Source organism: Lactuca saligna, chromosome 8, assembly GCF_052625555.1.
Source record: "Lactuca saligna cultivar CGN05327 chromosome 8, ASM5262555v1, whole genome shotgun sequence".
In the NCBI taxonomy this organism is placed as follows: Eukaryota; Viridiplantae; Streptophyta; class Magnoliopsida; order Asterales; family Asteraceae; genus Lactuca; species Lactuca saligna.
Genome location: NC_136424.1, coordinates 25,388,438 through 25,409,936, shown reverse-complemented (window position 1 = coordinate 25,409,936; position 21,499 = coordinate 25,388,438). Strand labels below are relative to the sequence as shown.

The 21,499-nt window shown below is 37.9% G+C and overlaps 1 protein-coding gene across 2 annotated transcripts; it reads right to left on the bottom strand.

Annotated features, from left to right (window-relative positions):
- Positions 1 to 7,316: 7,316 nt before the first annotated feature.
- Positions 7,317 to 9,521, bottom strand: LOC145008412 (uncharacterized). Of its 2 annotated transcripts, none has more exons than XM_078967039.1 (5): positions 9,341 to 9,521; positions 8,198 to 8,335; positions 8,030 to 8,100; positions 7,840 to 7,926; positions 7,317 to 7,732 (listed from the first exon to the last, which is right to left on the bottom strand). In XM_078967039.1, the coding sequence occupies exons 2-5, from the start codon at positions 8,313 to 8,315 to the stop codon at positions 7,433 to 7,435; spliced, it is 576 nt and encodes a 191-aa protein (XP_078823165.1). In that variant the 5' UTR covers positions 8,316 to 8,335; positions 9,341 to 9,521; the 3' UTR covers positions 7,317 to 7,432. The 2 variants fall into 2 exon arrangements, with proteins under 2 accessions (XP_078823165.1, XP_078823164.1); XM_078967038.1 differs by having other exon boundaries at positions 8,198 to 8,339; positions 9,341 to 9,520.
- Between the last annotated feature and the right edge of the window lie 11,978 nt (positions 9,522 to 21,499).

Below are 21,499 nucleotides of genomic sequence, written 5' to 3'. Positions count from 1 at the left end.
CCACACACAACAACTGAGTACTTCCCATGATGCATCACTGCTCCAAATCTCAACAATCACTCGACCCATATGAGCTAGAAAACTATGAACCACCGAATCCCTGATCCGAATCCCACTCTATCCATTCCATGCTGACCGAAAGACCCATTCTTCAATCTCAGAGTAACTCCCATGAGTCCTCTTCTTGCAATCACACGCACATGCTGCACTAGTCCTCGCACTCTCGAGTTAGGAAAACCCGTCACACTGATGACATCTCTAACATCCCCAAGGGGAACCACCACTACACACACGACTCCCGGATCAGAATCAAGCTGGGATTCCCAGAATCCATCCCTGCATCCATCCTGAGACTCTTGGCTCTACACCCGCGGAATCCCTTCCGCGTCCTCAGCAGTCACCCCAACATGTTGTCATTCCATACCACCACTACAATCACGCTGCTCAAAGACTACCGATCCAATGACACCTCCTCCCATACAACAGCTCAAAGGGTGGCACACTGGTGGCTGTTGTTGCAGGAAAGCTCTGCCAAGGGCAAATACGTGTCACAACTCTCTCCAAAATCTATTATATATATATGCCCAAAGTATGTCCTCGAGCGTCTGAATCGTTCGCTTGCTCTGCAGTGTCCTTAGACATCACCAAGGTAAACTCCACCTCATTTGTCATATCCCTCTTCGATACTGAACACCAAATCAGCTCTTGGCCCCACAGCTGAACCTCCAAAGGTCACACATATCATGACCCGAGATATCACACCAACTTCCTCCCTTTGACAAATATCCTGGCCCAGTGACACACAAGTCACTAAATTCTCTTCTCCTCATACAAAAACTACAATCCGATCGAAGATCGAATCAACTCTGACCTCTGGAGTCTGCTGCGCATATCTCCTGCGCACCTTGCTGAATCTCTCGACAGAGGCGGAGGCCCCAACCTCGCCCCGGTTTAACCATTAGGCTCCGAAATCCAATTTTAGGGCTACTCAAGCCTAAAACTCCTCTACATCGTACACTGATCAGAGAACACTCCATCATCACACTCTCTTGCTGTCTAGTGAGTTCTATGGCTTCTTGCAATATCACGACAGCCTCTGACTAGTGAGTACTACGATTCCTCGTAGCACCACAACACCAACCGACTAGTGAGTACTACGGCTCCCCACAGTACCACGACTCCCCCTCTCTGACTTGTGAGTACTACAGCTCCCTGTAGCATCACAACACCTTCTGACTGGCGAATACTACAGCTCCCCGTAGTATCACGACTCTCTCTCTCTCTGGCTTGCGAGTACTACGGCTCCCCGTAGCATCACAACACCCTCATTTTCATTACAATGCCACACTATGCTCACTAACTCATGCACCAAAGACTATCATAGGTAGTTACACACTAGCCCCAATATGCATTACAGACTCTAACGGCAACCGCCATACGCAGAACCCATCTCTGCAAAGATCCACTTCCTTAAATAATTCCCTCTTGATGACAATACGCGAAGGGCTCCCACTGGAACCCTATATACATGATACATCACTAGCCGCTTCAAACTCAAGACTCTAAATAACTCCGAAATCAAGACGCTATACGCGGAAACCACGGAACACCATCACCGAACATCACAATGTCCTGCCTCTACCACTGATTCTCCTACTCCCAGCACCATACATATACAATAAAACATTCCTCTGAGCCTCATAATAATTCTTCATTGTACCCAATGCGCAACTTCAGTGTATCTAGACACTCACTTGGAATACAAAGAAAGCGCTAATGGTTCAAAACACACTGATGATCCTTCGGAATCCTTTCCTCTACTGCTCAGAATCCACGCAAGAATACACATACCGGCCCGGAATTTGGCTGCTCGATGATATTCTAACCACCCCAAAAAGGCATAAACAATCCATACTTCGACCCAGAAGTTCTCGATTGCCCATACTGTCATCACGAGCCTTCCACTAGAAACGGCCCAGACCACCGCCAGATTCCTGTCCATTCACCACCTGCCTTGGAGACGCCCATCTCTCTCTCAGACATATACCACCTGCATTTTCTCGCCCTGCAACTTTCCCTGATCACCAATGACCCTGATCCCATGAATTCAAACCGCAGGTTCCTGTATTCAACCCCTAACCGCTCTTGCACAAATCTCTGGTTCCCTCAATAAAATGCCCGGTTCTCCCCCACTAAGGTTCGAACCGTCCCCAATTGGCATACAACCATCCTGCCAATTATTTTTTACCAGCAGAATCGCACTTGCCCCTGGCAAGTGCTGCGCAACGCTCGAAAATCCCCTTTAAGGAAATCAATCGATCTCATGGACTCTAAACCTCAGATGAAATACTCAAGAACTTTTTGTCACGATAGCCTCTAGTCGTTCCAAGTCTCGTACCAATCCAATACCAAACAACTCAACTGTCCAATAACATCACTGACCCATAGACTGAACCACGAATCATCATACTCCCCCACCTCGACTCATCAACCAATGTTCCAACACATGGATTGTCCCAAGAATAGGGACCTACTCCCATATTCAATACCCAACATAGATCGAAAACCACTGCACTGATAAGCTCTACTGGTCTCCCCACTTATACCACTACAATACTCCCTACTATACTCAAATAGGTGTAACGTGGTCCTCGACTATCTCAGTCCTAACTGACTATCTGCTATGATAATCACTGCCTCGCGGCACACATGCTACCTGATACTCTGGAGGAAAATCATCATCAATGACAACCTGCAGGGTTTACCCCCAAACCCAAAACTTAAACATCATGCCTCTCATGTTTCGCACACGAACATAAATAACACCACTCAGGTAATAGAAGGTGACATCTCCTCTATCGATTGATTGCTCAACTCAGACCGAAATTTTCCCCTCCCTCTGACTCCATACCAAAATACTCTGAAAGGCTCACAACCTCCCTCTCAAAGGACACCTCTTCGAACTCAATCATGGCCCAAAGGACTAAAACCCATAGCATCCAATCTCTACCTCATCAATCGAGACTGGATAACCGGAGAACCATAAGCATCATTCACTACGAACCATGGTACCCATCCCATGACATTTCTTCTCAATATTCTCTGGTGTATGGTCCCCGAACCAAAGCATCAATCCTTCATCTGCTTCGATGTATGGTACTCGAACCATAACATCACTCCTCAATCCGCTTCGATGTATGGTACTCGAACCATAGCATCAATCCTCCATCTGCTCCGATGTATGGTACTCGAACCATAACATCACTCCTCAATCTGCTTCGATGTATGGTACTCGAACCATAGCATCAATCCTTCATCTGCTCCGATGTATGGTACTCGAACCATAGCATCACTCCTCAATCTGCTTTGATGTATTGTACTCGAACCATAGCATCAATCCTCCACCTGCTCCGATGTATGGTACTCGAACCATAACATCACTCCTCGATACGCTCATTAGAAACTTCAGAATACCCCCTGTATCAAGTATGGGTCCTCTGCTTTCAGTAGTACGGGCCCATACTACCTGCCACATCTACCCATACTTTCCACACGGACTATCCTACAGCTCCTAAGTAGCTGCTCGACCTTCTCGATCCCCAATTCCATCGCGTGCTTGCTCTCCAGCGAAATTATCTACTCTACCAGCGCACTCATCTGGCTACAGATACTCCCTAGGCTCTTCCTAGATTCTCACACTTCTCTGCCATCAGTTGCCGAAGAGCTCCTAATGATGCCAGTCATCTACCTCCTAAATATCGTAATATTCGCTTGGTAGCTGACTCCCATCATCGAGAGTTCCACAAAGCACGAAGTAAGCAACATTCGAGCATCGAAGGATATATACAACTCACTCTGGGTGATAACTCCGCTTGCTCAGCTCATCCCCGAAAGTACCACCGAACTCTGCAACTCTTCCCCTCACGGGTTTTAACTACTCCTTTGCTATGTACCACGGTACTTATCTAGGTATCTCCCTTAAATTACTCTTCTACTCGAATCCCCTCAAGGATTCCAACTAAATATTCTCACTCATCACATACTCAAAATCACATCGCATAAAACAGCAATCCCTAGGCTAAGGCATCACAAATCAGGCCACTCTAGACTTAAAATATGGAATACCTAGCCTGTCCCTAGCATGCAATAATATCTCATAAAGTGCATCATAAATATCTCATAACACCAAAGTAAGGGTATTTTGGGGATTCACCGTTCGGGCGCTGGCTGACCGTACACACCTTCCACTCTGCTTGGTTCCAAAACCTCTTTTTTCTTTCTAGAACATTTTAGTTTTGTTTGAAAATTTCTCAAATCCTCGGTTTGAGTTCAAATACGCCCAAAGGTGCATCCGAATCCCTCAAACCAAGGCTCTGATACCAAATTGTAACACCGTAAATTTCAAAACAAAATTTTCAAATTTTTATAAAACATAATTCCTTTAATATTCAGAAAACAACCATTTTCAATCGTTCAATCCAACCAATACAAAATCCCAAGATCTCAAAATCATAAATCCCGTGCGTGTGTACTGATCAAGCCGGCGCCTTCCCGCGGTCGTCACTAGTACCTGAAACAATTAACATCAAACACTGTAAGCACAAAGCTTAGTGAGTTCCCCAATATACCACATGTAACACATATTAGCCACTCGAGGCTATAACTCTATGGGTCCGTGCACCCAACTCTGTGAACCCTCAGGTTCTAACTTTGTGAACCTTACGGTTCTAACTCAGTAAACATGCACAACATAAATCACATAGAAATAATGCAGTACAACACATAACATACATAGCATACAAATACTTTGTCACATAACTCTGGTTACCTACTCAAGGTAAAGTATAGTGAGAAGACTCACCTCGCGTAACTCGGAATCACTAGCGCTCGATCTCCCGAGCTATCGTCCTCCTACAACACAAGCATATCTCTACTTAATACCACCTTGACCCTGGCTGACTAACACTACAAAGTCAAACTAGTCAACTCTGGACAACGATCAAAGTTAACCCCTGACTGACTCTACTCGCCGAGTAGGCCACTTGACACGCGACCAAAGTCGCGACCCTACTCGCCGAGTCCATCCATAGACTCGCCGAGTTGCCCTTCAAGATTTACACTTTTAGTCCTTCAACTCTACTCTTGATATTTCGGGGTGTTACAGGTTGTGGATATGCAAATTATAGAATTGGGGAATTGATTTAGTGAACTTCGCACCCAATTACTAGAATACATGGAGGCTTTAAGTCATTATGATTTATTTGCTAAATTTGACAAAATAAAGTTATTGAAGTTGAGTGGATTGTACAAAAAACATTTTGATTATTCGGAGACGATGCACCTCGATGGTGAAGTTGAGATATGTTATCACTCTTTGCATAAAGATGAACGTTGAAGGGAGTTATCGGCTCTTCTCATACGATGGTGGAAATGGTGAAACATCATTATTATCTTATGGTTTATAGGTTGTTAAAGTTGGTTATGGTTTCTCAACCGCAACAGTCGAAAGATGTTTTTCCACGATGAAGCCTTTGAAGGTAGATTTGCGTAATAAAATAGGTGATGATTTTTTGAATGATGTCATGATTTGCTAGTTGAAAAAAGAACGCTTATGAAAGTGAAGATCAAATATGTAATTGATCGGTTCAAAATGAGGGTGAGCATTTGGACCGGACCGGATCGGTTCTTGGACCGGACCGGTTATGGAGAATATTGTGGACCATGGACCGGACCGGATGATTCTTGTCTATGTCCGTGTCCGGGTCCGGGTCCAGGTCCGGGTTTTTCAGTTCTTGGACCCGTTTGGACCGGTATAACTTTAATTGCATAGAGTAAAAGTTGTTAAAATAAGTTTTTGTGTTTGATAGAACTCGTTAAAACGAATATGTTATTGGGTTTGATACGATACAACTTTTAAAAATGATTACGTTTCCGTTTCATGCATAACTAATCTACCTTGATGTTATAATATTATAACTTGCAAAATTAATTTCCCAAATAAAAGCAACTAACATATAAATCAAGTTCACAAAGATCCCTTTCATATGATTTATCTGTCAAAGATACATAAAATTCAAAATTATAGTCTAAAATAATAGTTAAAAAGTTGAAATATATCATATTTGATAACTCAACTTTGAAGTACTGTAACACACTAAATATAATACAAAATTCAATAAAATTATAGTTTAAATTTATCTACAAACTGTAAACTAAATGTTAGAAAAAAACGCAGGTCAATCCGACTTAAAAAGTATGAGTTATGGTTGTTTAAATTTTTTTACAGATTATAAAATTTTAAAAATCTTGCTGAAAAGCTGATAATTTTCAGCTTTGATAGCTCAACTTTGAAACACTGTAACTCATTGAATATAATACCAAAATCAATAAAATGATAGTCTAAATTCATCGACAAACTGTAATTAAACGTTGGAAAAAAATCGTGTAGCAATCCGACTTAAAACGAATAAGTTATGGTTGTTTAAAATTTTTTACAGATTACAAAATTTTAAAAATGTTGCTAAAAAACTGAAAATTTTCAGCTTTGATAGGTTAACTTTGAAATAATGTAGCTTATTAAATATAATACCAAAATCAACAAAATTGTAGCCTAAATTCATCTACAATGAAACAACCGCGTGTTAATCCGACTTAAAACTAATGAGTTATGATTGTTTAAAAATTTTCACAGATTACATTTTTTTTTAAATCGGACCCAACAAGTTCTAAACGCGGTAAAAACCGGACCGGATCGAGAAAAAACCGGACCGGTTTTCATGGATTCCTAGAACCGAGAATCGGCCTGGGGTCTAAAGAAAAGGTCCGATCCAGTCCGGTCCATCGGTCCATATCAAACCGGTCTGGGGGTCCAAATATATACTCGTAAATGTCAAATTCAAAATGTCATGAATTGGTTCCGTCATTAATTTTACATAGTATCCGGGTTATTGGTATAATATGAACGAAATATTAATGACATTAATTACTAAATTTAAACAAACGAAATAATTTGTTTTCTATCCTTGATATTAACTATTGCGCTCTTATAGTGTCTTTTTGCTAATAATAAAGTGCTTGCTTTTGAATAAAGGGGAATAAATGAATATTTTTACAAACGTTATCCGCAATCATACTTTCTTGGACACATTTTATTTTACCAATTTTATGCATGAAATCCATTGAAGGTTTGAATCAATTATGTTCATTGTACTTTGTCCTTGCTCTTTGGAATAATGTTTCCAGTCCGCTCTTTCCATGTGACTTTTTGCCAAAACATATAATTGATCCACCTATTTTTACCTTTTTACAACAATTCATTTCATATTAAATTGATCAACTTTTTTACTTATTTCTCACAATTAACAATTTCCATAAGAAACACAACTTTTTTTCTTCAATGTGTATCAAAACTTAAGTACACAAATATTAGCACTTAATGATGGCCTTTCCGGCGACCACCTTTCTTTCCATGCTTCTTTTTCCCACCACCACCACCACCCTTCTTCTTATTACCACCACCATCACCCAACCCAAGGCCGCCAGTCCCACGGCTGCCGGAAAAACCACGCTCCCTAGACGGTCCACCGGTTTTCAACAAATCTTTGACATCAAGGATTCCATTCCTGAATCGGCCGGCAGTTGACATCAATACTCTATCCTCCGGCTTACGTGATTCCGATTCCCGTTTGCTTCGGCTTCCGCGTTTCCCTCCAACTTGTCCAAGTATCATATTCTATATATATAAAAAAAACAGTTCCAACTCCCAACTTTAGTTATATGACAATATGACATAGAAGTTGGGAACAATAAACACGTGGGAATTGGATGAGAATTAAAAACCTGTTGTAACATCTTTTGATCCCTTTCTTTCTGTTTTTTCATTTGTACACGAGCTACACTTAGAGGCAATCTCTGCTTCTTGGGAGGCTGCAACAATTGTAACATTTTAAAGGAAATGAAACAAATGAATAAATCATATCAATTGTTGCAAAAATATAATAAATACAGTTTTCAAATGTATGAATCTCACCTTCCCACCAAGAGAAACTACTTTCTTGTTTTCCAAAGCCTTCTTTTCTTTCCATGTCATATGGGAGGGTACTGGATGTATAATATATGCAAATAAATTACAGAATTGAGTAACTTTGTTACATTATTTTCAACTGAATGAATTCAAGTCACAAGAAGAAATTATTACCAATATCTTCAATATCTTTCAATATTGAATTTATGTCCATCCTCTGAGACTTCATATCCATGAATGTAGAAGTTGCTTCCTCTTTGTTTCCTCGCTTCATCATCTTCCTCTTATCCATTCTTGTTGAGTTCAATCTATCTGACTATAAAAACAAGGCACAGACATGTTTTTGTCACCAAAATTATACTTCAAAGGGTACAAAATCATATAGAATTTTTGTACTAAATTTGAAGCATTACAGAGCCAACATCACTTCAATATTTATTCAAAAGTAAATGATAATGAAACTTGGGATCAGGAAAACTCTATGAGAAATCTCAATTAGGTCTTCAGATTATACAGACACACAGACACAAAATGTCACAGAAATTAAACATTTGTTTCTGAAAACTAAAAAGTCATCATCAACCTTCATTCTTTCTGAAAACTAAAAAGTCACAGAAATTAAACACAATATACAGACACGGAGACACAAAGTTCAAAATTCTTTAGATTATAAACATTTTACAGAGAAACAGTAAACAGTTATATTGTATTAAATCTTGCAGCACTACAATATGGAAATGAGTATTGGGTAGCAAAGTAAATTAGAAACGGAATTTTGCCTAATCATGGGAAATTTCTTTTAAAGTTTTGAAGGATCTGAGTTCTACCAAATTTGATCAGAACAAGTTATGGGTATTGTTGTACTCGAATATGAAATGGTTAACTAAGTTAAAGAAATAAATTTTGCCTAATTTCAAGCAAGTTCCTTTCAAGATACTGGGATCCCATATGATCTTATCATGGCATATAAAGGGTGTCATTGTCTTTTTGCAGCTGCAAATATAGCACCTCATTGGTTAGAACTTCTTCATCAGGACATTACAGAACTTCTTCATCAGGACATTAAGGTAACGCTCATGCTCTTGAAAACACATTTTTTGTTAAGTTATATAAAATACACACAAATAATCTTAATTAATGTTTTTGCAGCATTAAGGAGGCTAAACACATTACACAGACAAACAATAATGAATGCCCGAGATTATACACATTATACAGACAAATAGTACACAAAAAATTCCTTAGACGAACTCTCGAAGTGTACAAGCAATCTCAAGACGAAACAACGGAAAAACAAGAATAAGAACAATAGCGAACCAGCGATGGTGGGGTGAGGACGTTAACGGTTGGTGTGGCTGACTTGATGTCGCCTGTCGGAGTCGTTGTCGAATTCACCGTGTCGCAGTGTCGTTTGGCGGAGGCTGGATCAGAGAATCAGAGTTTGCCGGGAGTATACCCTAAAGCCCATTCTTAGGGCTTTGGTACAATACCTGCAAATCCAGCGGGCTTCTATGCATTAATACATTTAAAGATCCATTAGCCCAAACATATATATATATATATATATATATATATATATATATATATATATATATATATATATATATATATATATATATATATATATATATATATATGTTCAGTTTATTTGAGAACATTCTAATTTTGTAAGACCGTGAGACCAAATCTAAAAATAATTTTAAAATACAAAATAAATGGAAAAATCCAAAAATTCTTTTTTTAAATATTATTTTCGGAACTTGAATTAACTAAAAAAATATAAAAAAAATATAAAAAATATAAAAAATTCCTTTTTTTTTTTTAAAAATACGTGAAATATTCTAAATAGAATATTACACTGACATATTCTAAAAAATAATTTTAAAATGCAAAATAAATGGAAAAATCAAAATTTTTTTTTTTAAATATTATTTTCGGAACTTGAATTAACTAAAAAACATAAAAAAAATTTTTTTTTTGAAAAATACGTGAAATATTCTAAATAGAATATTACACTGTACATATTCTAAAAATAATTTTAAAATGCAAAATAAATGGAAAAATCAACAAATTCTTTTTTTAAATATTATTTTCAGAACATGAATTAACTAAAAAAAATAAAAAAATAAAAAATAAATTAAAAAAATGCATCTCACGGTCTCACAAAATATAGGTAGTCTCAAATAAACCTAACCCTATATATATATATATATATATATATATATATATATATATATATATGAAAAAGTGAATATGTGGCTGTTATGTACCTAAACTTAGGTATATAACATTTTAAACGATGTAGTTTTAAACAAAACAAAGCCAATTTCATTTTCTCTTAGCTTTGTTTTAATAGAATACCATTGAATTAAGTTTAATTATAGAATGAAAAAGATCAATTATTGCAAATAATTATTGAAGTTTATAGAGAAAATAAAAAACCAATATTTTTTAATGAATATAACTCAAGCGTTTTGTCTTTCAATTGAAAAACTATATCCAATGATTTTGTAAAAAGCTTGAATGAGTTATGATATGTTCTTTTATATTTTATTAGTTTTCATTTAGAATTTACTAGGATTGATTAAATGGTCACATATTTTAATGTGTTCAGTTCTTAGACACAATGAAGAAAAAGAACATAAATTCGATCGATTTAGTAAGTCACATGATTAAGGAAGAATAGTAAAAGAGATATCATAATTTGTTTGGATATAAATGGATCAAAAGTACATTATTTGGAGGGTTCTATAAATAAGCTTAGGTATATGACAATCACATATTCCCTAAGCCCATATATATATATATATATATATATATATATATATATATATATATATATATATATATAGAGAGAGAGAGAGAGAGAGAGAGAGAGAAAGAGAGGTTATAATATGGATGGACAACTATTGTTCGAACGTGTGGACAGTGTTATTCTATGATAATTACTAAGAGAATAAGTTGTTTAGTAATGTGAATACGTTTAACCCCACACAAATATCGTCATTTTCATGCATTCTCATTAATTATTATTCATTTTTGTTCTCACACATCGTTTTTCATTCATTCTCATTCTTACAGAATATGACTCAATAAACATTCTGATGGAATGAAAATAATAATAATAAGTCTATAATAACTTTAGAGATGATTTAATTAGTGAGAATGTGTGATAATGACAATTGTTATGTAAGATTGAATGTATTCATATTATCAAACAACATATTTCTTTGCCATTCTCACAGAATAGCATTGTTCACTCGTCCCCACAATAGATGTCAATCCACATTTGTATCTCTCTCTCTCTCTCTCTCTCTCTCTCTCTCTCTCTCTTTTTCTCTTTCTCTCTCTCTCTCTCTCTCTCTATATATATATATATATATATATATATATATATATATATATATATATATATATATATATATATATACTAGTTGTGAAACATTTAAGGGGTGTTTGGTTTAGCTTTTCTAAGTCAAAAGTCCTTTTTGTAAAAGAAAAAAAACAAAAAGATGTTTGGCAAGCTACTAACTTTTGGAGTTTTAATACAAGGAAAAACAACTTTTTGGAAAAGTCAGGATTTCTTGACTTTTTGTAACTTTTTGGAAAAGTACTTTTAGCTTTTAAAAGCTAAGCCAAACACGCCCTTATACTATACGAGTTGATTAAAACAAAATATTAAATACAAATTAAAATATAAATTTATTTGAAATTGAAATTGAAGTATGAAATTTGAAATTAATATAATCATTATGGTTTTTTAATTTATGGAAACTAAATCAATAATATATTGAAAAATGAAAAATAAAGTAAATAAGGTTTTGAGATTAACTTTTTTTTTTTGAAAGGCACATATCTACTTATGTGAAAAAACTACATTAATCTCATGTTTTTGTTATAAATCATGAGGACGCTATTAACTTTTGAATGTCATCTAATTTTTTTTGTACCAAACATAGTATATGAAATAAATTTTGTCGATGAAACATATACATCTTTGAAAGGTGTTAGAGGCCATGAAAAACTTGTTTATAAAGTTTTAGACTATATTTGTAATTGCATCTTACCAACATAAGACCATTTTGAGTAGGGATGAAAAAAATACCCGACAGAACCAAACCAAACTAGAAATGAATATGTAAATAAGTTCGGTTCTTAGTTCCTTGAATTTCTATTTACCGGTTTTGGTTTTTTTGGGTTCCAGGTTGGTTTGACCCGGTTCCGGAACCAATCTCATCCCAATACAAAGGAATTAAACATGAATCAAACTGAATCGTATATAAACCGAATATGTAAATTGTTTAGGTTCTCGGTTCCTTGAAACTATTTTCCATTTCGGTTTTTCCAGTTTCATATGGAGTAAGATAGTTAAGGCAAATAAATTAAAAAAGGTGTTTTATAAGATTATTGTTAAAACCCTTGCTAATAGATTAGTAGGGGTAACGAGATCGATTATTTGAATGGAACGGTCTGATTTCATAAAAGGAAGACCAATTTTTGGAGCTCCTCTTCTTATTATGAGGTGATATCTTTATGTAAGAAATATAAGAAGAAAGGTATGATTCTCAAAATTGATTTTGAGAAGGCTTATGACTCGGTTTGTGGAAGTTTAATTTTCAAATTATGTATTTTATGGGTTTTTGTCCGAGATGGGTGATGTGGATTAAAGTTTTTCTCATGTCTTCTGGATATTCTGTTCTTCTGAATGGTTGCCCTACATATCAATTCCATCTTGAGTGGGGTCTGAAACAAGGTGACCCGTTATCTCATTTTCTCTTACTTTTGATTATAGAGGCATTAAACGTGGCGATGGGTGATGCTATTGAGGATAAGTTGTTTAAAGTAGTTATTATGGGAGCTTTATAAGTCCAAGTTTCTCACTTACTTTCTGCAAACAATGCTCTTTTTGTAAGACAATGTTATAAGGAGAATATTGACAACTTGATTATTATTTTGAAATGTTTTTATGATGTCTCGGGCTTTGCAAAAATCAGAGTTATTTGGGGTATGTGTTAATGAGAACGAGGTTCAAAGTTATGATTTGGCGATTGGGTGTGAAGTTGATAAGTTTCCATTTAAATATCTCATGGTTCCTGTTGGATCTAATATGTTGTCACACCCCCGGTCAACATCGGAAACATCGAGGTGAGCAACATAATGTTGATCACAGATAACACACACATTGAACAACACAACATTGATAATAAAAACTAAATACTTCTATTGATAATCAAAGGTGGTTATATTGCTCAGAAATTCAAAAGTACAATAAAAATAGTATAAGTTTAGCAAAACGTAACATAATGTAACAAAAGTACCAGAACAGACAGGCAACAGTAAAAACGTTGAACTTGTGATGGATAACATACTATCCTTATTTAATAAGGTGTGAACTCCATCTTTTAGTTTCTTGAGAATACAATCGTTTTAAAATACGTCAAATAAAATTGTTGATGAATTCTATAGGATTTGACTCAGGGTGTTTCGATGATCAAGGTGTATTTTGTAAAAAAGATCAATTACCAAATTATATGAAAAGCATACTTTTTCTATGACCATAGTATAAGTACTTACCTAACTTATGTACATGTGAGTGTGCTTGTATCCCCGTTAGGGGTGTGCAAAAACCGCAAAACAAAAAACTGAGCCGAACTGGTCGATCCAAAACCCAAAAAACCGAAATCAAAACCGAAAAAAAAAACTGGGTGCATGCTGGTCGGTTTCGGTTTGGATATTAAGATATTCGCGAATACTCGAATCGAACCGTTTTATATTATTTATATGTATATATAATTTTTATATTATTTAATATAAAAACAGGCTATACAACTTTAACTACAAATATTTGTTACAAACCATATATTCTGCAACTCATTTCTTAGATCGGCATTGTAATCGTCTCTTACTCTACTCATTCTCTCGCTTAGGGAAAGAATTCAAGCAACGAATCAACCAAATCGTCACAACATTCGATTTAGTCACACCAATCCTTGCCGCCTCACCAAAATTCCACCATCATTCTCGCTAGTGACGTTGTTATAGGAGCTCGAGAGTCGAGAAGGCATAGGCAGCAACACATAATTTCTCTCCGGTCTCCATCGCCATTTTTTGGTACTCGGTATTCTCTGGTTCGATTTCTCAATTTTTCTTATCAAATTTTTGGTACCTGCATCACTTCATGACTTTGCCCCTTCTCTTTTGTTTTCTTTCACAAATTTTTGGTATCTGAGTGACTATCTGTTTAGAATTTTAGATTATGCATGGTGTAACTCTGAATCTTCTATAGTATGTCCTTTGTTAAATGTATTTATATCAATGTATGATTGTAAGGTTCGATTTCTCACTTTTTCTGTCAAATTTTTGGTACCTGCATCACATTTCTTGGTATCCGATTTATTACCTCTGTGAAATGTATTTGTATCAATGTATGGTATCTGATTTATATCTATGTTTATGTATCAACTTCATCATGCTTATTAGTTATATAAGAGATGATGTATATTGTTTGAACTTTAACAAAAAACAATTGACTTGTATGAGAGTATGACCTACTGATTTTCAGAAAGAAATGGCTAAAATGGAGGTTGATGGTGATTCTTTACCAACACAACAATGTGGAAGTTCAAATGAAAGTGTTAATACTTCACCTACAACAGAAACTGCCAAGAAAGTTGATAAAGGGAAAAAGTCTGAAAAAAGAAAGCAAAAAGAGGATACTTCTAAAGCATGGGATCATTTTAATAGAGATCTTTATTATCTTGATTACTTTGTTTGTAAGAATTGTACTAGACGATTGCATTGTCTTCGTAAGAATGGAACTAGTTCTCTGCAGACTCATTGCGTACGTTGCACTAAGAACCCTCATAACATCAATAAAAAACAAAAACTAATGATATTTCAAAAAAAAATTCTTCTGTACAAGAAAATGGAGAAAGTGTTTCTACATTTGTACCTTTGAAATTTGACCAAACCAAGTGTAGATATTTTTGTGCTAGAATGATCATTATCGACGAATTACCTTTCAAGACTGTTGAACATGAAGGGTTCTATGACCTTGTGAAGATGTTGCAACCACAATTTCAAATTCCTTTAAGAACCACTATTACCAATGATTGTTTGGAGATATATAAGTCAGAAGCAGAAAAGTTAAAGAAGTATTTTGCTAAGAACATACAACGAGTTTCTTTAACAACCGATCTGCTGACTTCAGGCAAAATCTTAGTTACATGTGTTTGACAACTTATTTTATCAATAAATATTCGACCATTCATAAAAGGATAATCAACTTTTATCTCGTTTATGGTCATTCTGGTGAGATAATTGGAAAATATGTGGAGAAGAACTAACTTGATTGGGATTTGAAAAGATTTTCATGGTTGCCATTGAAAATTCTAGTTCAAATGACCTTTGTCTTCGATACTTAAAAAGAAGACTGTATACATGGAAGCATAGTGTGTTAGATAGTCAACATTTGCATGTAAGATGTTGTGCTTACATCTTAAGTCTTTTTGCCAAAGAAGGTTTAAAAGTTGTAGACACAACTATTGCCCGAATTCAATCAGTTGTGAAATATATGAGGTCTTCTCCAGTTAGGCTCCAACGCTTTAAGGGATGTGTTGAGAAAATGAAAATTGAAAGTAAAAGCCTTGTTTGTCTTGATGTTGAAACAGGGTGGAATTTAACATACTTGATGCTAGAAAGTGCCATCAAGTTTCAAGATCCTTTTGATTTATTGGAGGAGCAAGATAGTAAGTACAAGTTCGAGCTTTTATCATTAAAGGGGTTGCCCAAGGAAGAGGATTGGGAGAATGTTAGGTGTATGTTACCTTTCTTGAGAGGTTTTTATACATCTAACTTACATATTTATGACTATTTGTATGTAACTAGCAACAATTAGTTTCCTGAAGTCTTTGGGATCAAAGCAATGATAAAAAAAAGATGATATGAAACATCTATAAAAATTACAAGAAATTTAAACTTTTTAAAACAACCCCAAATCATAGAATGTTTACAAAATCATTGTTTTCAAAGTATTGTTCCATATCAGAGTATCCCATAGATTAAAAGTACACAAAACAGAGGATGTGTACGGTTACGCTTTCACCTTCCCGCGCTCATCAGAAGTACCTGAAACAATAACTAAAAACCGTAATCCAAAGTTGGGTTCCCCCAAAGTACCAACACATAAATAGATAACATATACAACAACATGTTGGGTCCAATAAACCATCGGGTTGGAATACCCTAGACCCAATCAACCTCCGGGTTAGTCATCCTCAGGATGGAATACCCTAGGTTGGAATGCCAATATACAGTGGGTTCACTCAATCAGCAGACTAGCATACCCTCAAGACCTCGGTACGAGTTTGACATGCCAACTGACCCTCAGCTTGTATCTAGAATGCTCTCGAGCCCTCAGTATGAGTCTGGCATGCCAACCGATCCTCAACTCATATCTGGATTGCTCCCAGGTTTGTTGGCTACAACACAAAGCATTACAAGCTCAACCCACCACAATATATCGGCAAATAACAAATAGCAAACATAAGCAACATACATATAATCATGCAGACATAATCACAAGTAGCATATCGGCAGCTAGCATATAATCATGCAGATCTATTCCATACTCAACATATCAATTTATAACGGGATATCAATCCAATGGGTCGACCTTGGTGCCATCGACTCGTAAGTACAGTGAGTAAACTCACCTTATAGTCTGAGCAATAGTTGATGAGGTCCTGACTCTGACTCTTAGCTCTAACTGATACCTATTCATCCAAAAGACCAATTTCTCAAATACCATTCAAATTACCCAAAATACCCCTTGGTTAAACTTAGTTAAAGTCAAAGTCAAACTAGTCAAAATGCATAAGTCAATTGACCCAACCCAGTCGAGTCAACTCAGCCGAGTCGACATAGAACACGTATGCGGGACATACTCCAAATGTACGTTGGGCGTACTCATGCTTTAAACACCATCGGGGAGGTTGACCACGTACGCACTGCGTACTCAGATTACGTGGGGCGTGCACCCATTCTTCCCAAACTCTCATTAAGAGCTTAATGTCATAAGCTCTTACATCCCATTTTAAGATCCAAGGCTAAATCATCCTCAAGAGTCATAAAGTTTCCAACTGTATGACCTTGCATGTCCATTAAGTGCCCAATTCAAGGTATTAATACATAAAGACCTTCTAGATAGTGCATGGAGCAAAACCAACCATTAAGACCCTATTTTTATCATTCAAGACCATTCCTAAGGTCTGAAAGGATGACTTAATGGGTCAAGAATATCCAATGCTCAAGAATCACCACGGTGGGACCAAAAAGTGACTTAATAGAGCAAAAACCTAGATTTATAAGATGGGGTGGTAAAATCCTTGGCCGTATTTGGTAACTTGGTGATAAAATCCATGGTGATTTGTTCCCACTTCCACATCGGAACCTCCAAAGGTTGTAGCTTGCCATGCGACCTCTGATGCTCGACCTTGACCGTCCTATAAGTCAAGCACCTCTCGACATACCAGGTTATCTCCCTCTTCATACACGGCCACCAGTAGCTCAATATCAAATCCCGATACATCTTGGTGGCTCCTGGGTTTATAGAAAAACAAGACTTACGAGCCTCCTCCAGCACAATCTACCTGATCCCTCCCGAAACTGGGACCCAGAATCGACCGCATCGAGTCAACAACCCTCGACTATCGGTGACAAACATGTCAATCTTGCCCCTGATCCTCTCATGCTTCCAATTCTCCTTCCGAACTTCCTCTGTCTGTGCCTCTCTGATCAATCCCAAAAGTAGAGAATCAACAAATATCCTCATATACACCTCCCTAACCGAAGACCCAACCAACTTGTGGCTCAAAGCATCCGCTACCACATTCGCTTTACCCAGATGGTAAAGGATCTCGTAGTTATAATCCTTGACCACGTCCACCCACCTGCACTACCTCATGTTCAAGTTCGGCCGATCCATAAGATATCTCAAACTCTTGTGATCTGTGTAGACAGTACAACGAGCCCCATAAAGATAATGCCTCAAAATCTTCAGGGCAAAAACCACTGCTCCTAACTCCAGGTCATGAGTAGGATATCGTGTCTCATGTAGCTTCATCTACCATGAAGCATAAGCAATCACTCGCCCCCTCTGCATAAGGACCGCCCCCAAACTGGTGATGGATGTATCACAGAATACCATAAAATACTCCACTCCCCCCAAAAGGGTCAATATCGGTCCTCACACATAACCTCCACTGAAGAGTCTCGAATGCCGATTGCTACTCAGGTCCCCACCAAAAATCTACTCCCTTCCTTGTTAGACGAGTGAGGGGTACTGTAATCTTGGAGAAATCCTGAATAAATCTCCGATTGAATCCCGCCAAACCTAAGAAACCCCTGATATCTGAGGTATATTTCGGAACCTCCCACTGCATCACAACCTCGATCTTGGGCGGATCGACCAATATCCCATGCTGGTTAACAAGGTGCCCCTGCAATTGGACCTCTCGTAACCAAAACTCACACTTCGAGAACTTGGCATACAACTGTTCCCACCTCAATACTCCTAGAAGCTCTCGAAGGTGCTCCTCATGCTGCTCTCTGGTCTTGGAATACACCAAGATATCATCAATAAACACAATGACAGATGGTCGATCATCAACCTGCACACATGATTCATCAAACCATAAACAAAACATGCACATTGGTGATCCCAAATGACATCACCATGAACTCGTCATGACCATAACAAGTCCGGAACATGATCTTCTCCATGTATTCCTATCTCACTCTCACCTGATGATACTCAGACGTCAAATCGATCTTGCAGAACCAAGATGCACCCTGAAAATACTCAAAGAGGTCATCAATCCACAGAAAGGGATAACAGTTCTACACTGTTAACTTGCTCAAATCCTGTTAATGCACATCCGGTGTGAACCCTCCTTTTTCTTGATGAACAATATCAGCGCTCCCCACAGAGACCTGTTAGGTATGATGAACTGCTTTCCTAATAGCTCATGAAGCTGAGAGGACAGCTCCTACATCTTGGGCAGTTCCAAGCGGTACATCCCCTTGGCAATCGGAGCCGCACCTAGAACTAGATCAACCCTAAACTTAACCTACCTCTCGGGAGGCACACCGGGTAACTCATCCGGGAAAACATCGGCAAACTCCCTGACAACTAGTACCTCTGAAAATGAAGTTTTCTCCCTCACCCAAGTATCAACCACATAAGCCAGATAACCTGCACACTCATGTTGAATATACTGTCAAACCCTGGCTACCGAATAAAAAACCTGGTGCCCTATCCATGGATAACCAATTCTCCCCCACATAGGGTTCGAACTACTACTTGTTAGCGCTCGCAATAGATCATGACACCAAACCTGCTTAGCCAGTCAATACCCACTATCACGCATACATCCCCCATGGGGATAGGGAACATATCAATTGGACTAAGCACCCTGAAGATCTCCAATACACAACCCAGAAACGCCGTGTTCGTTGGTGATATAAATCCGCAACGGACACTCTAACTCCCCAATAGACATATCAAACTCCCTACTGAATGTTCAAGACACAAAGGACCGACTCACGCCTAAGTCAAATAACAAAAGAGCAAGCAAAGAGTTCACTAAGGACATACCTATCAGGAGCATATACATGAGCATACCATAAAATATAATCAACAATATAATAAATAGAAACATATCGTTCACGACATTTGGTTCTGCCCTGGGCTCCTACGCCGTGAGTTGGAAAGCACGACATCGAGCCCTTGGGGTCTCTACCCTACCTTGGCTCCAATCCGTGATCCTACGAGTAGTCAGTACTGGATCCTGCTGACGGAAATCCCTCACAACGTGGCCATACATGCCATAATCGTGGCACTCAGTAGAAGATCGACAAGCACCATCATGAACCTTGCAGCAATCTCTACAAGTGCGAGCCCTCTGACTCCCAAATCTAACATCAGAGACCTTGAACCGCTTCAACGCTGGCTGAGACTGTACTAGGGCCTGCCTCTACTCCCTCGTCTTGAGCTCCATATCGATCTCCCACCACCTAGCGACCTCCTGAAAATCTACCAATGAACCATAGTGTTGTGTGGACACAAACTGTCGGATGTCCGTCTTGAGCATGCTCAAGTACCAGGTCATCTGCGCTTGCTCAAGTACCAGGTCATTTGAGCTTGCTCAAGTACCGAGTCATCTGAGCTTGATTAAAAGCAACAAACTCAGGGCAAAACACGACTCTCTCCGTAAACATCTTGGTGATCTCCGTCACCGATCAGTCCCCTGTCTCAAGTCCAAGTACTCTTGGACCAATATCTCCTGCTCCACCAGCGAAACATATCTAGAACGGAACATCTCAGAGAACAACTCCCAAGTCACGACATACCTTTACTCAGGAGAATACAAGATAGTAACAAGTCTCCACCAATCCTTAGCTCTGGACCGAAGAAGGTTCATAGCACTCTTGACCTTCTGGTCAGCTGGGCAAGAGCAAGTGAAGAAACATACCTCGATGTCAGACATCCACCTCATGGCTATGATCGGATCCTGAACTCCATCCAATATCGAGAGCTTCGTATTGTCAAAGTCCCGGTACTGGAAGGTTCTCCTAGCACCAATCCCGACAGCAACAATGGTTGCGGTGGCTGTAACAGCAACAGTCTCAGAAAGTGCAGTGTATCTCCGGTAAATATCCTCGAAAGAGGGAAACAACCTCCTTCTGAAATATCTCCCTAACCCGGTCCTCAATCAATGCTGGCCCATTCTGGACATGTGCTCCTAATCCTGATCCGAATCGCGCCTCAAATCTTCTCGTAATCGCCATACTGAAAATAAACCAGGGAGATATCAGATAAAACCCATAACACCATGAGGACCAATTCCCAACAAAACCCTAGGGGTTGTGACTTCCCTGCTACATGTACGGTTCGTGTGATTCCAATAGTATGGGCCCATACTACTTTCCACACCTACCTGTATTTGTGTCAGAGGATCATTACAACAACCATAACAATACTCACTAGAATACACATACACTCTATCCTCGCTTTCTAGAGGAAGGCTAAACATTACGCAACTGGTTGGTTGACCCCACACACCTCATCCATGAAACTTCTACCAACCCTACAACACTTGTGTATGCTAATCATACATAACACTGGACCCTATAGACAGTCGAATACTTGATTATACCCTAAGCCCTTCATCACACAAGAACATGAAATAAGGCTAAACCAAACATTCTCAAGCTATATAATCTTAGTTATGTATAACTATGATGCATATACTAAGCAACTACAGTTATGATGTCAAATCCATATAAGAAAGAAACCCTAGGCTACTAGGCATCATATAATCAGACAATTCTATCATGCAATTCTTGAAGATCCTTGGCCTATCACTAGTATGTTGTTCTAACATATCACAATATCAAATAACAGTGTAGTAATTT

Coding starts and splice junctions, on each gene's coding strand:
- LOC145008412 (XM_078967039.1), bottom strand. CDS start 8,315: ATGGATAAGAGGAAGATGATGAAGCGAGGAAACAAAGAGGAAGCAACT. Junction 8,101..8,197: donor GAAAGATATTGAAGATATTG/GTAATAATTTCT, acceptor TTATACATCCAG/TACCCTCCCATATGACATGG. Junction 7,733..7,839: donor ATCAAAAGATGTTACAACAG/GTTTTTAATTCT, acceptor TTATATATATAG/AATATGATACTTGGACAAGT.